Source organism: Tursiops truncatus, chromosome 7, assembly GCF_011762595.2.
Source record: "Tursiops truncatus isolate mTurTru1 chromosome 7, mTurTru1.mat.Y, whole genome shotgun sequence".
NCBI lineage: Eukaryota > Metazoa > Chordata > Mammalia > Artiodactyla > Delphinidae > Tursiops > Tursiops truncatus.
Window position 1 is genome coordinate 2205455 of NC_047040.1, and position 14693 is coordinate 2220147.

Here is a 14693-nt window from a genome sequence, read left to right on the forward strand (position 1 = left end):
AATAACCATGCCTCAGTTTACGATTTGATATCTCTCTGTCAGTCTCTCTCTCTCTCTCTCTGTGTCTCTCTCTCTCTCTCCCCATCCCCCAACTGTGTAGTAAGACTTCAATCTCTACACTTCTTGGATGAATAATTTTGATAAATCATCGGCTTCAGAATAGTGTGCGTGGGGGGATATGTAAGTCAATATAGACTTAGTATCTTAAAAGCAAATGTTGTAGCAGTTTCAGGTGAATATTTCCTGAAATTCCTTTGAAAAATATACTCGTTATTAGCAAAGGGATAAATGTATTGATTGGTATTTCTCCTCTAGATTTCTGGGATTCTACTCTTTGTTTTAGAATTAAAAGGGACCACTTCTAATTCATTATATATTGCAAAAATGAGAAATTCCTAATATTCTGAAAAATGCAATAATGCAAATGATATCAGGGAAAAACATGGATTTTTGCTCAAAGCACATTTTGGGGGGTTTATTACTCTGAGATAGGCATAATCATTCCTTATATAATTTGCTCATTTGAATACAGAAATTTTTAAAATTCCTGTGGAATATCTTTTCTTTCAAACTTTTTATTTTGAGATAATGGCAGAGTCACAGGAAGTTGTAAGGAACAGTACACAGAGATTCCCTTACACTCTTCACTCGGTTTCCCCCAGTGGTAACACCTCAAAAAACGATAACACAATATCACAACCAGGAAACTCACATTGATACACTCTCCAGACCTTATTCAGATGTCGCCAGTTTTACACGCACCCGTGTGTGTGTGTGTGTTTCATTCTACACAGTTTTATCACATGTGTAGACGCAGGTGACCATGTGAAGTCTGTTTTTAAGCATTTTCTGCTTTTAGTGTTTCATCTTGGCTTTACCTTTCAATGCATCCATGTCTGTAGCTCTCAGACTCTATGTCTTCTTTATGGCTTTGCTTCTTGGCTACACTAACGCATTCGTCTCTTCTTTGAATTTTCTTGCCTCGTCCGAGCTCTTCGCTAGCAGAAAGCTTTGTATTTGGTTTGCCTTTTGCTGCACATTTATCCTTTCCCAGGACAAGACACAAACATAAACAGACTTTCCAGCATACAGTCACAGGGTTTGTAAAGACACCAATGAGAATAGATTAATATAAATACTAAGCTTAAAAACTGTCATAAAAGTTCAGCCTTTAAAACTGGCTTATTAAAATATTTGTTTTTTTTAAAAGCCCAGATTTAAACTACAGTTATGAGTTATAGTGATCTGCTCAGAAGGAGTTTACTTTATGATCTTTTCACCAGGCGAAAGGAATCTGGCCTCTGTGCCGTCTATCCAAGATACAGTGAAGCAAGGAGGATGAAAACTCAACTCTTTCAGGTTCAAGACTTGTCTGAAAATAGTACAGCTTTCAGAAAACCTCAGTAAAGTACTACATTTCAAATGACCTCAAACAGCCACTCTCCAAGTCCCAAGCCTGCGGCTCCCACTCTGGCCAGATGGGTAGCAAGACCTGCTTCCTGCAAGATTTAGAGTAACTACAAATGTTTAAGGAAACAATACCCACGTAACAGAGGTCAGCCTCTATCTACATCAGATCTTTTCAGTGGGCATTTTATAACAAAACATTATTTATATTTCAAGTAGCTGGGCCATTCATTCTACTTCTTCCCCTGACCAACCAAAAGCTCTCCTAGGATTCTGCATTTCCATTCACCATAGGGGATTCATTTTCTTTCACGACCAGCAAGCATTCTGAATTTAGCCATTAACGAACACCTCCAAAAAGTCGATTTTCAGGAGAGAGGAAAAGGCTTACACACATCAGATGGTTACAGGGTCCTACTCTGTTCTCCAAAGTAACTACAAGTTCTTAGGGGAAAGTAAGTAGTATTTTGAGGGTGGGAACCTACTGAAAATCTATGCAGATTGCAGAAGTTAGATATCTTCTTTAACCACAAAGCAGAGAACACGAAAAATATCTGATAAGTAATCATCACCTCCCCACACCCTCCCAGCCAGGTGCCCCGCCAACCCTGCACCGGAGACTCAGGCATTTAACGAGAAAACTGAAAACTCCTTTGGAGATGTTCAGATTAGATGAACCCTGTTGACCGTCCAAAGTCACCTGATTTATTGTGTATTTGTATTTTTAAATACCAGGCCAAAGGAAAGAGTCACGATACACGTTAGCGCCAGCAGTGCTCTGATCCTTCCTGTGTTTCTCTTTATATAAAGGGGCGATTTCGGCGTCTCATGTGGCTGCTGCTCATCTGGACACAGCTTTTCTCATATGGCTCAATAGACACTAAAATCACATACAGTTTATGGAAAGGTCTAGACATTCCTTACTAATACATAGACCCAATGCGTCTTAAAAATGTTACAGATAAATAACAAATGCCATGGAGCAACATTTTCAGGAAATCAAACCAATTACGACTGTATTTATACTCATACAGACGAGCAGCTTCAAAACAGAAAGAATGCAAAAGCTTGTCGAACACGCCTGATAAGCAAAAGCAAGGTGCGTCCAGGATCATCAGGGGGTCAAAGATTTTCACATTTCCCTTCTCCTCTGTACAGAGTGGGTATCTATCCACCTAAGGAAACTGGTTTATCAGACCTAGTCAGTGATATTCAAGTACAGAAAAATATAAATAAATGGGCCCCGTGGAGATCATTTGCTCTCCAGCTGAATGTGTTTATCTCTTACATGTCAGGGACTTTTTTTCCCAAGAAAACTCTTAATGCTTTTCATTTATTCATTATAAGTAATACCTTTTATTTTTATATAATGTGAACTGTGCTCTATGTCTGATTCTCTGTTTTAGGAATGCGATTCTTTTCAAATGAATTTCAAAAGATCCTACGAAATTCCTGCATTAAGGTAATACCTCTTGCTTTTGTTTTCAATAATTTTCTGGAGGGAAGTCTTCATGATAATTCTGTTGACTTTTTCCTTGAACAAAGCTATATATGTGTACGTTTTAAAAAGACGACGTTCCTCATCTGTTTGTTCTTATTTCAGATGTGCTATAAACTATGGTGGTAGAAAGGGTAAATGGAATTAACTAATGGAAGCTCATAATTTAGGCAGCAAAAACCAGAATTAATGTATTATCCCACTGTAGCATTGTAGTACTCGGCCAATCCAAACTTTCTTTCCTAGGGAAATATGTGATTGAGACACTTTCCATCTGCTTTTGACAAAGATAGGAGAAGATCCCCGTAAGTTATTCTCTGCTGAAAATTCTTGTTAAAAAGCCTATAAAATGATTATTGTCTTAGGGGCCTAGTTCACCAAAAGAATTTTCAGTGGCACAGAAATAAAAACTAAAAAAATAAAATAAAATCCACCTGTGCTAGGCCAGCCTTTCGGAGCCACAGCAAAAGCATTTGCAGATCTTATAAAACACACAGGAAAGAAATGGCTATGCCTGGGAGAACGGGCGGCTGCACGCTCTTGATTAATCTAAATTCCTTCTGTGTGAAGTGGAGACGTGAATAAAAACACTGCACGATGAGCGAGAAACTAAAACATACCAAGTACGAAGGATTTTTAACCCGGCTCTCTCTCCACCAAAAATCCTGCACCCTTCACTCCATCGTCTGAGAGAGGCATGGTCACAGAGCCTTCTGGAAAGGACAGGACAGCATCTCCGCAGTTAGACATTGTCTAAGGGGCTTCTAAGGTGTCTGGTGAAAAGGGGCCGGTGCAGGACGCCCTGAGCGCTCTACTAGAGGAATCCAGAACTTCCAGTGCTCTCGGCAGCCGTGTCCCTTTGCCTTCTCCGGCGCCGGGCCCTGTCGCACCGCCTCCTTTTCCCTGCAAACCTGTTTCCCAGCCTGGACCCCTCGCGCTCTCCTGCAGGGCCGAACGCTCGGTCGCAGCGCGGCTAGAGCCCCCTCCCAGACTCTCGAGGTTCAAGGCTGGGGCCAGAGGCTCCCAGCTCCGAGGTCCACTCCACCTGCCTGCGGGCAGCCGGGGTTCCCAGCGGCGGTGTCCGCGCTCCGGTCTCCGCGCCTCAGCCTCGGCCCTGTCCTCCGCGCTCCGGGCGCGGATGGTCCCCGGCTTTCGGGCTGCACTGGCCCCCGGAGCCGCCAGCAAAGGGCAGCGTCCTCCCGCCTTCCCCAGGCGAACCCAGGCGCCGCCGGTCCACACCTCTGCGCCCACCGGGCGGGCCAGGTCGCCGACGGCCGGGTCCCCGAGGCGCGGGCCGGGACACCCTGCAAGAGCAGTCGAGGAGAAATGGGTGTCCGCACGACGAGCGCGCTCTGCCACTCCCCGGGAACGGGGCGAAGCCACAGCCTGGCCCGGCCCGGCCCGGCCCAGGCAGCTTCCCGGGCGGCCTCCGCTCCGAGGGACGCAGTGGGTAAGCTGGTCCCCAGATCTCTGCCCCGGCCGGCTCCGGGCAGTTCTTCTGATGCCCACTCCCCCGACACTCACCCACAGGCCCCCACCTCCACAGAAGCAAGGACGGAAAATACCACTGTCACCAGTCGGCACGTTCCCGACTGACACCCTGCCTGGGAGCTTGCACAAAACCACAAGGGTGCCCCGGCACCTGGAAGCTTCCCGATGGACCCCCGTCTGTCGCTAGAAGGAAGAGCGCACCCCATCCTCGCCGCCGCGGCCCGCCCGCTGAGGAGGGCGCCCGTCGCGCGCGCAGCACCTACCCTGGCGCGCCGGTCCGGACGTGGGTGGCGCGGCGCTAGTGGGAGGCGGACATGGACCACGCGCCCTCCATGCGCCACACGGAGAAAGCGTAGCTGAGGCGCTCGTGGGCCACGTAGCTGCAGCTGGTCATCTTATTGTCCATCTCGTCGCTCTGCAGGACCTGGTAGAGGAAGTCTATGTACCTGGCGGCCAGCTTGAGCGTCTGGATCTTGCTGAGCTTGTCCGAGGGCAGCGTGGGGATGATCTTGCGCAGCGCAGCGAAGGCCTCGTTGAGCGACTGGGTGCGTTGGCGCTCGCGCACGTTGGCCAGGATGCGCTGGCTCTGCAGCTCCTCGAAGGACTGCGCGCTCGGGCTGCCCTTCTTGCCGCGCTTGCCGGGGGTCGGGCTGCCATCTTCGCTCGACTTCTTGCTGTAGCGCCGTTTCCGGCCGAAACGCTTGGGCTGCCGCTCGAGCTCCTCCTCGCTGGTGCCCAGGCTGTCCACGGGGGACACGGGCGAGCTGGAGCCCTCCTCCATGGCGCCCGCCCGGCGCGCGTGGGGCTGGGGGCGCCGGGCGCCGAGCGCGCGCCGCTGGCCAAGCCCGCGGTCGCCGAGCACACGCTCTCCGAGCTGCTCGAAAGGCTCTGATTTCAAGGCCGGCTTGTGCAAAACCGAGGTCTCCGGGAGAGGAAGTTATTCTAACTTTTTTGGAAACCCTAGCCGGGCTGGGTTGCTAAATAGTTGTCAGGAGCGAGGGCGGCGCGCTGATTGGCCGCCGCGCCCGGGGGCAGGGCAAGTTCTGGGGCCTTTGCTGGCCGCCCCCGCCCCCCGGCGCGGCACTTTCAGTTTTGCCTCCCCCTTAGGCCCCGGCCGCGGCGGGCACCCGCGAGTGCCGGGCCCTCGCGCGCCGCCCGCGCCTCCATCCCGGGCTCTGACCGCTCACCGGCCGCGCCGCGCCCTGGGCTCAGCCGACCCGGCTTTGCCTGCTCCTTAACTGGAGATCGAAACCCGCCGGGCTGCGGGGTCTCTCCCGCGCCGCGAGGGGTGCGGGTGGCGAGTCCTACCCTGGATGCGCTCCCAGGAGGTGAGGACGCGGCGGGGAGACCCCGGGGGCGCCCGGGCCAGTGTGCGCCTTGCTTGTTCCGGGGCGCACAGCGAGTTCGCGCCGTGGCCCGCACGTTCGGCCAGGGGTGGGGGACGTGCGGGGGCCAGTAGCCCCGGCGCCCAGACAGCGGGCGTGCGGACACGCGGGTGCCCTTGGAGACGCCGCTCTCCACGCACGCGACGCGGGGATCCGTGGAGACGCGGCCTGCTCTGCCCAGCAGTTGTATGGGGGAGTTTCTCACCCCAACTTGCTGGGGAGCCCCGGCCCCGACGGCCTCAGGAGGCCGTCCTTCTAAGTGCGTTAAAACCTCAGCGCCACCGCGAGCCTCCGCGGGAGCGCCCGGCGCCCACCGCACCCACCTGCCTGGCCCCCGCCGGGGGTGCGGGAGCGGGGCGGGGGCGCCCGCTAGGCCGCGGTGCAGGGCCCCAGCCTCGGGGCCCACTCTCTCCTTCGCAAATCGGCTGTTGACAGAGGGCGGTCTGGGGAGCCGCGCGGCCTCCCCTGCGCTGGGCGCCCGCGGGGCAGCCCGGGCGGCCGCAGAGCGGGGGCTCGGCCTCGGCGGGCGACACCGGGGACGTCGGCCCCGCGCCATCTGGACGCCGAGCGCGGGCGCGTTTGAAGTGGTTCGGGGGCTCTTTGTTCGCCAGGCCGTTCTGGCTCGGGGCCTGGAGGTGGTTTACGGCCTGGATGCCTTTGAACCTATTCCCAGGTGACCCGGGCTCAATTAGACCCGGGCCTGAGCGGGGCTGTCAGGCGAGCCGCGTGATCAAGGGCGGGCTGGGCCCTTTTACTGCAGTTGAACTCGGGGCCGGCGTGGCTGGGCCTCGGCTGCTCCGCGGGGCCGGGCCGCGCCCACCGCGTTAGGAAACCCGAGGGCGAGCGGCTGCGTGTGCGGCCCGGGCGGCCCAGGGGGACGTTTCCTACCCCCGCAGTTAGCGATGGGAGACAGAGCTGGGGGGGAGAGGCCCGCGCACAATGTGGCTGCGTCAGAGCGCTGCTGGTTTGCAGTTTCTTCCCCACCCGCGGGCTTCACGATCTGAAAACTACAGGATCCTAAGACTACGGGGTCCTAGGAGTCGCCGCGCCCAGCCCGCCGCGCCTGACCACCTCCTTCTCCAGCTCTGGTTATGGCGCTCAGACTATCCAGCGCAGCAAAATAGCTTTCCGTGTCTCTTTAAAAATCTAAAATTAAAACTTAAGGAACAAAAGAGAGAGTGAGAGGGGCGTGGGGAGCGTCCTGGCCTCGCTGGGGCCCAGCCTTCCCGAGGCTTTGCCCGTCTAAAGGGCCTGCGCCGTATGGGAACCGCAGCGACTTGCTGCCCTTCAACTCCGTGCGTCGCTCAGTTCGCGGAGACCGAGGGCCCAGACCCCCGTTTCCCGCCCAGCTTACATAAGCCCAGAGACGTCCCTCCCCCCTCCCCCTGCCCATGAGCCCAGAGAGCGAGCGTGTAAGGAGGAGAGGAGCCTGCCTTGTAGGGTGCACCACCCCACTCTGTCTGCCCTGCTGCCCACGGGCATGAGAACGATTTCTGGAAGTCCCGTCTAAGAGCCGATCACCTCCCTAAGCCACAGCAATAGGGTGGAGCTGGGCTTACAAGGGGCGAACACCTGATATCCAAGGCACAGATCACCTACAGGTACGATTCTCCTGTAGGAAAATCCCTTTTAGAAATTTCCCTTTGAAAAATCGCTCAAGAGGGCATAGGACAAGCCCTCGTTATAACAGTCAGACCCTTGCCTCGCGCGTCTAATGTTACCACGACAAGGCTTGAAAGGATGGTTCCTGCAGTGTGTGCAGTTGTACGTGGTGGACGGGTGCTCCACGGTCCTTTCCGTCCTCCTCCTACAGATCCTTCCCGCATTGCAGGAGTTGAAAAGCTACAGAGGACCTCCCTCCAACTCTGGCAGCCCTGGTCTGCAAGATGCAGTCCTGGGGTGGAGATGTTCGGCTGCTCCTGGAAGGGCAGTGTCTGCTCACATCTAGAGGCAGGGGGAAAAGCAACCCTTTTCTGGAGTGGAACCCAGCACGCTGGGAGTGTGGCAGTAGCAGTAGCTCCTTGACTCCAGGCTGGTTGTGGAATCACTGTTTTCCTGGTACAGTGAGGCAGGGGCTCCAGGTCTGCAGTATGGTTTGCAAGCCGGTCCCCAAAGCCCTGTCTAGCGTCTGTTTATCAGCTTCACTGCCATTCTGTCATATTCCCTAATAAGTTGTTTCCTGCATAAACTAGCCAGTGTGGGCCCTGTTCTCTGCAAGAGAACTCTGCGACACCCCGACTGTGGACCGTAGCATAGAAGATGAACACTAGGGCTCTTCCCAGGGTGCCTTGCTTTCTCGACGTCTCTCACTTGTAATGTGGGGATAACGTGGGCCTTGGCCGCACCTTGATTAATGCCTTTAAGATCAAATCAGCAACAAACTCAGGCTATGATTTTTTTTCACATGGAATGTATACCTAATTTCAGTTTAAAAACAACACCAGAGGGCTTCCCTGGTGGCACAGTGGTTAAGAATCCTCCTGCCAATGCAGGGGACACAGGTTCGAGCCCTGGGCTGGGAAGATCCCACATGCCGTGGAGCAACTAAGCCCATGCGCCACAACTACTGAGTCTGTGCTCTAGAGCCCGTGAGCCACAGCTACCGAAGCCTGCGCACCTCTAGAGCCCGTGCTCCGCAGCAAGAGAAGCCACCGCAACAAGAAGCCCACGCACCACAACGAAGAGTAGCCCCTGCTCGCCGCAACGAGAGAAAGCCCGCGCGCAGCAATGAAGACCCAGCACGGCCAAAAATAAATAAATAAATGTTTAAAAATAAGAATGAAAAATAAATAGAAACAACACCAGAAAGATCAACCCTGGCCTAAAAAGAATGGGAGAGAGAGAACGAGGTGTAGGGGTCTGGGACAGAAGCCAGGCTCCTCTGCATAAAACTTGTTATGTAGATTTGACTTTGAAACCATATAAATGTTTCACATAATTATTTAAAAATTAAACCAAAATGAGAAAAAAGTAGAAAACCCTAAAAAGTCAAAAGCAAAATCAGGCAGATGTACCTAATTTTGTATCACCTTTGTGGCTTAACCATGCAGACAGAAATAATTTAAGATCACTTTAAACGCTGTGATTTGACTCTATCCATCCCTAGAGGGATAGACTGTAAAGGAGAGAGAAAAGAACCGCATAAAGGCTTAATCTGTTTTCAGTATTCATATTTCTAGTAACAGTGTTGCCGCTGTCATTCTGAAACTGAGCTAAAGCAAGTTATTATGTTGACATCTTTGGGAATCGAGATTTCCACCCTAAAAGAAAAGAGATACAAATATAAAATGAAAGAAGTTAGGTAAGAGCATGGCTTTCTAAATTTGTTGGAAATATCAGTATGAGCTCATAATGTATTTCCTCTTAAACAATGTATTTCTTGACCCTGACCGTCGGAAAAGCACAGACGCCTTGAGTGACCCAGGGGCAGTGAGCACCCCTGGTGTCCATATGGTGGCCTCTCCTTGAAGAAATGGCTGACTTAAGGTCTGGGGCAAGACGTGTACGAGATAAACGCGGTGCATCGTTTTACACCAGAGAGCAAGGAAGCTTTCAGGGACTCCTGGTCCTGCTGGGATCGTGTTACTGCCCGGGAGCTTCCCACCACGGTGGACTGGGAGAGGCTGCCATCCACTGTGGTTCTAGGAGTAGCTGGATTTAACTTAGCCTGACTTCAATTCATGACTCAGGAAGGCTTGTTTTCTCTCCCCGGCCCCCCACCCCTTTCAGATAGTTCCTTTAAGTTCTCACCGTCCTGTCGTGTTTGTTTTTAATCTTAAAATCTGTCACATCTTCTGCCCTCTCCTTCCCTCCCCCACGGCTCTTCAAACTTTGCACTTTCCAGTGGAGCCCAGCAGATCCTGTTGACTCTGATGGGTGGAGAGATAAGAGGACTTACGGTTACACTCTGATAAAAACACGCATTTTATTGTACACTGGAGGGAGGAATTGATGGAAGACAGAAGAGTACTAGTGCAGGCCGGTTCATGATCACTGACTGTGTGGTTCATGCCACGCTGAGAAGTGGGGTAGGAGCCAGGCAGCAGAGACTTCGCAATGCAGCACGTTGAGGGGTGTAGTGGAGTGTGCTGGACCCGGGCTGAGGTCTGGGGTGCTGGGGAAGACACCAGCAAAGGGGGAGCAAGTCTACCAGGAGAGATGAGAATGTGTCAAGCTCCACGGGGTGAAAGAGTCATGGGTGTCCCCACAATGGGTGGTCCCTGCACCTGGGAGCTCAGGGGATCCGTGGCCAGCACTCTCTTGGTTACTGACGATACAAACACAATCTGTACATGTTTAAGAGAAAAGGAATTTCTTCACTACTTCAGAAGCTCAGGCTCTGGCTGGCTTCAGGCTTAGCTGGATCCAGGAGTTTCGGTGATGCTGTGTCTCTCTTTTCCCGTCCACCCTGCAGCTCTGCTTCCCTCTGTGTGTGAGCCTCACTCTGTCTTAGTACAAGGCCCCCCCCTTGTGCCTGAGGATGACCGGCGTGACACTTCAGTGTCATATTATCCTGGTACGGCAGCACTAATTAAACAAGTTTCCTCCCGTTGCTCCAGCAGAGAAGGTAAGCATGGAACCCTGACTGGCTGGACTTGCACCATGTGGCTGCAGGCCTGGGGGGCCCTGAGATTGGGGAGGTCCCGCCCGGAAGAGAGGCTGGGCCCACGAGCAAGGCGTGTACGTTGCGGTGGCACCTGGGAGGAATGTTGGAGCCAGGCTCTCACAGGACCAATTACAGGGTTTGGATTTCCTCCTGAAGGCAATGGGAACCGAAGGAGAGTTCTAAGGAAAGATGTGATGACCCACTTTTACTTTGAGAGAAGTTGGAAAGTGACAGCCGGCTGGGGAAGTTGCGTTCATCCATTTTTCCTCGTGCTGTATCTAGTTATATTTTCACTTTTAGGTTTACCAGTTGGGAACAGGAAGACATGCAATTTAAACACTGCTCCATCTCGTAAGAAAAAAAGGTAAAACCCAACCACGTCCAGTCTGTGCAGGAGCAGAGAAAAACCAGGATATGAGGAGGAATCAGGATTCAGTGCTCCGTCGCCGACCAGCGGATGAGCTTGGGTTAGTCCCTTCGTCTCAGCGGGACTCAGTTTCCCCTCTGTGAAAGAATGGCTCGGAGTGAAAGTTTCGTGAGGTTCCCTTAACACGACAAGGTCTAGGTTCTGTTTTCAGAAACTGATATCCGGGTTGGGGAACTTAAGCTTCGTGTCACACTTAGACACGTTGTGGCGTTTTGGAAAGACCAGGGCCGGGGTGGGTACTTCCAGAACCTGGGGACTGGGTTTTTCTTTAATCTGTCTAAGTAATGTGCAGGGGAGCCTTGGTGACCACACGTGCCCTGACCCCTCATAAAGCCCCTGTCCTGTTGTGGCCTGGTCATAAACTTTCCTGGAAAGGTCATGTGAATGTATCGTTCCCCAATACTTTATAATTAGAAATTATGGTCTCTCTTCCACGTGACACTTTTGAGCTTTAGCAGATCTTAAATTAAAACTGTATACATGTTTTAAAATGTTCTTCAGAAAACTTTAATTGCACAAGTTGAAAATTCGACTGAAAAAGTCCTGAACGCTTATCTAAATAAACATACAGATCTGACCTCAAATGTTTCAAAGAATAAATTTGGAATTAAACGTGCGTGTGTTAAAACTCTGGTTATGTCTTAAGTATAAAAGCTCATCAGAGAAGTCTCCTGGGGGAAACACTTCAGGGTGTGTGGCAAGTTTCTCTTTTATAGAGGTCACCAGAGCGGTGGGGAAGTGGGCGCAGAGCTCTCCCAGGTGACCGGGACACAGAACAATTGGCTGTCCTTGTTTAAAGAGAAAATGTGTGTGAGTGTGTGAGTGTGAGTGTGTATGTGTGAGTGTGTGTATGTGTGAGTGTGTATGTGAGTGAGAATGTGTGTGTGTGTGAGTGAGTGAGTGTGTGTGTGAGTGTGTATGTGTGGGTGTGTATGTGTGAGTGTGTGTGTTGTGTGTGTGAGAGTGAGTGAGTGTGTGAGAGTGTGTGTGTGAGTGTGTATGTGTGAGTGAGTGTGTGTGTGAGTGTGTGTGTGTCTGTGTGTGTGTGTGAGTGTGTGTGTGTGTGAGTGTGTGTGTCTGTGTGTGTGTGTTTACGTAGGGGTAAGGGGTGAGATGTAACTTCTCCAGGCTACACGTTTTTTAGAAGGTTTTTAATTATTTTGCTTGACTCCATTTTCCTACTTCATTTCTTCATCTCCTGCTTTAGGGAAGATGGATAAGTAACAACCCAGGTGCACCTCAGGTTCCCCTCCTCACGGGTGAAAGTGCCGGGGAGGACGCTGGGCTCCCTCGAGCTGGAAGCCGGTGGCGGGCGTGAGGCCTGCTGGCTCCAGGCTTCTCCCTCCGATTCTGCTTTTTGCCTCTTCAGCCCTGCTGACTTTTCCTTACCCCTCTTCAAAAAGGGCCTCACACCCAGCTCCGAGGAGACGCTGTCTGAACTCTGAATATAAAGGGAAACTAGCTTTATTTTAGTTTTTTGATGGATACTTTTTCCCCCCCGGAGGAAAAGTTAATGAACACTAGTATCAAAGGATGAAAGTGTCACCTTTATTTCCCTGGGTCACACAGGAAATATTTTGTTGGTATGTGGTACATCTTTTGGGTGGGACTCCTATACCCTGGATCCATTCTGACACCCGTGGCCTCTGCTAATTCGTGGCTGAGCAGCTGGGATCACACTCCCTCATATTTTGGCTGTACAGAGGTTTGCAATTTAAGAGGAAGAAAATGTTTTTACTCATTTTCCATTTTTAAAGTCGTATAAAAAATCTGGAATATTGTTATTTTTTAAATTCTGCGAGTAAAATTCTGGTATATAATCAATAACAATGCACATGATGGGAACCTTCACTTAACTGGATGTTTTCTTTATGCTCAAAGTGAAGGAAAATGGTCAATGCAATGGAGGGGAAGGTGAAGGAGGAGGAGAGAAGGTGCTGGAGGAGCTGATTACACCAAGTAACAAACCCAAGAAACAGAAAACAGTCTTGTGCTTGCTTCTGGGGTGAGTGGAGAAGTGGCCCAGCTTCCCTCACCACCACGCCACCCTCTTGACTCCCTTGTTGTATGTCTTGAGACACTGAGATCCCCAGCCAGCAAGCCAGTATATTCCATACACAAAGGTAGGAAAGCGGATCTAAGTATGGGATGGAGAACTGGGTCCCTATCTCCTTTTTTGAAGGTATAACATACCTGCAAATAAACTCCACCCATTTTAAGTTTAAAATGTGATACCTTTTGACAACTGTCCAAAACATTTCCATCGCTCCATAAAGTTCCCCTGTGCCTTTTGCAGTCAGTCACCTCCCCCTCCCCAGCCACTGGCACCCACAGATCTAATTTATGTTCCTGCCTTGCCTTTTCCAGAAAGTCATAAAAACGAAGTTGTACAGGACATAGCCCTTTGTGTCTGGCTTTCTACACTTAGAATAATGCTTTTTAGATTCGTCCACACTGTTGCATGCATCTATAGTTTGTTTCTTTCTATTGCTGAGTATTCAGTTGAAAGAAACAAACTACAATTTGTTTATCCATCTATCAGTTGACGGACATTGGGGTTGTTTCCAGCTTTCAGTGATTATGAATAAAGCTGCATTCAAATCATTGTTTAGACATGCTTTCGTCTCTCTCAGGTAAATACCTAGGAGTGGGGTTGTTGAGTCCTATGTAAGTGTATGCTTAACTTAAGAAGAAACTGCCCGACTGTTTTACAATGGCTGGACCATTTTGCATTCCCACCAACAATGTATAAAAGACCAGCTGCAGATGGCTATAATAATAAAAAACAAAACAAACAAACAAAAAACAAAAACCTAGCAAGTATTGGTAAGGATGTGGAGAAATTTGGTGATGTCTTAATAAGTTAATTATAGAATGATCACGTGACCCAGCAATGCCACCTTTGGGTATATACTCCAAAGAATTGAAAACAGGTGTTCAAACAAAACTTGTACACACATGTTCATAACAGAGTTATCCACAATTGCCCAAATATGGAAACAACACAAATGCCCATTGATGGATGAATGGGTAAACAAAACATGGTATAGCCGGACAATGGAATATTATTTAGTCTTAAAGAAGAATGAAGTACTTATTTGATATCACTTATATACGGAATCTAAAAAATACAACAAACTAGTGAATATAACAAAAAAGAAGCAGACTACAGGAATATAGGCGTGGGAGAGCGGGAGGCACAAACTACTGGGTGTAAGAGAGGCTCAAGGATGCATTGCACAACCTGAGGAACGTAGCTAATATTTGGTAATAACGGTGAACAGAAAGTAACCTTTGAAAATTGTATCAAAATTTTTTTTAAATAAGGAATGAGGGCTTCCCTGGTGGCGCAGTGGTTGAGAGTCCGCCTGCCGATGCAGGGGATGCGGGTTCGTGCCCCGGTCCGGGAGGATCCCCCATGCCGCAGAGCGGCTGGGCCCGTGAGCCATGGCCGCTGAGCCTGCGCGTCCGGAGCCTGTGCTCCGCAACGGGAGAGGCCACAGCACTGAGAGGCCCGCGTACCGCAAAAAAATAAATAAATAAAAAAAATAAAATAAAATAAGGAATGAAATACTGATGTGTGCTACAACATGGATGGACCTTGACAACATTATGCAGAACAAAAGAAGCCAGAAAAAGGGTCATATATTGTATGGTTCCATTTATATGAAATATCCAGAAGACGCAAATCCATAGAGACAAATCAGATTGGTAGCTGCCAAGCGTTAGGAGGAGGGCGTGTACTAACCATGTGCTCTGTTTTCTGTATCTTATGATGCTTTGACGTCTTGGGGCCTTGTGGACCCAGAGAGGGATTGCCCCTCCTAGACTCAGTGGATTCTTGGAGATAGCAAACAGCTTGCCTGAGGACATCCCTTT

General features: G+C 50.3%; 1 protein-coding gene and 1 long non-coding RNA gene across 4 annotated transcripts in view; one reads left to right on the forward strand and one right to left on the reverse strand.

Annotated features, from left to right (window-relative positions):
• Positions 1-5353, reverse strand: part of TWIST2 (twist family bHLH transcription factor 2) — a 49954-nt gene extending 44601 nt beyond the window's left edge. For 2 of the 3 annotated variants that reach the window (XM_019923653.3, XM_033859442.2), the window contains exon 1: positions 4660-5353. In XM_019923653.3, coding sequence (XP_019779212.1) covers positions 4695-5177 — 483 coding nt within the window. In that variant the 5' untranslated portion in view covers positions 5178-5353 and the 3' untranslated portion in view covers positions 4660-4694. The remainder of the gene's footprint in view (positions 1-4659) is intronic. The other variant, XM_004323917.4, reaches the window with a different exon arrangement.
• A 120-nt stretch (positions 5354-5473) lies between these two features.
• LOC117312915 (uncharacterized) lies at positions 5474-11430 on the forward strand. Its single transcript, XR_004527326.2, has 2 exons — positions 5474-5724; positions 10196-11430. It is a non-coding gene; the product is annotated as an uncharacterized lncRNA (long non-coding RNA).
• Positions 11431-14693: the final 3263 nt, after the last annotated feature.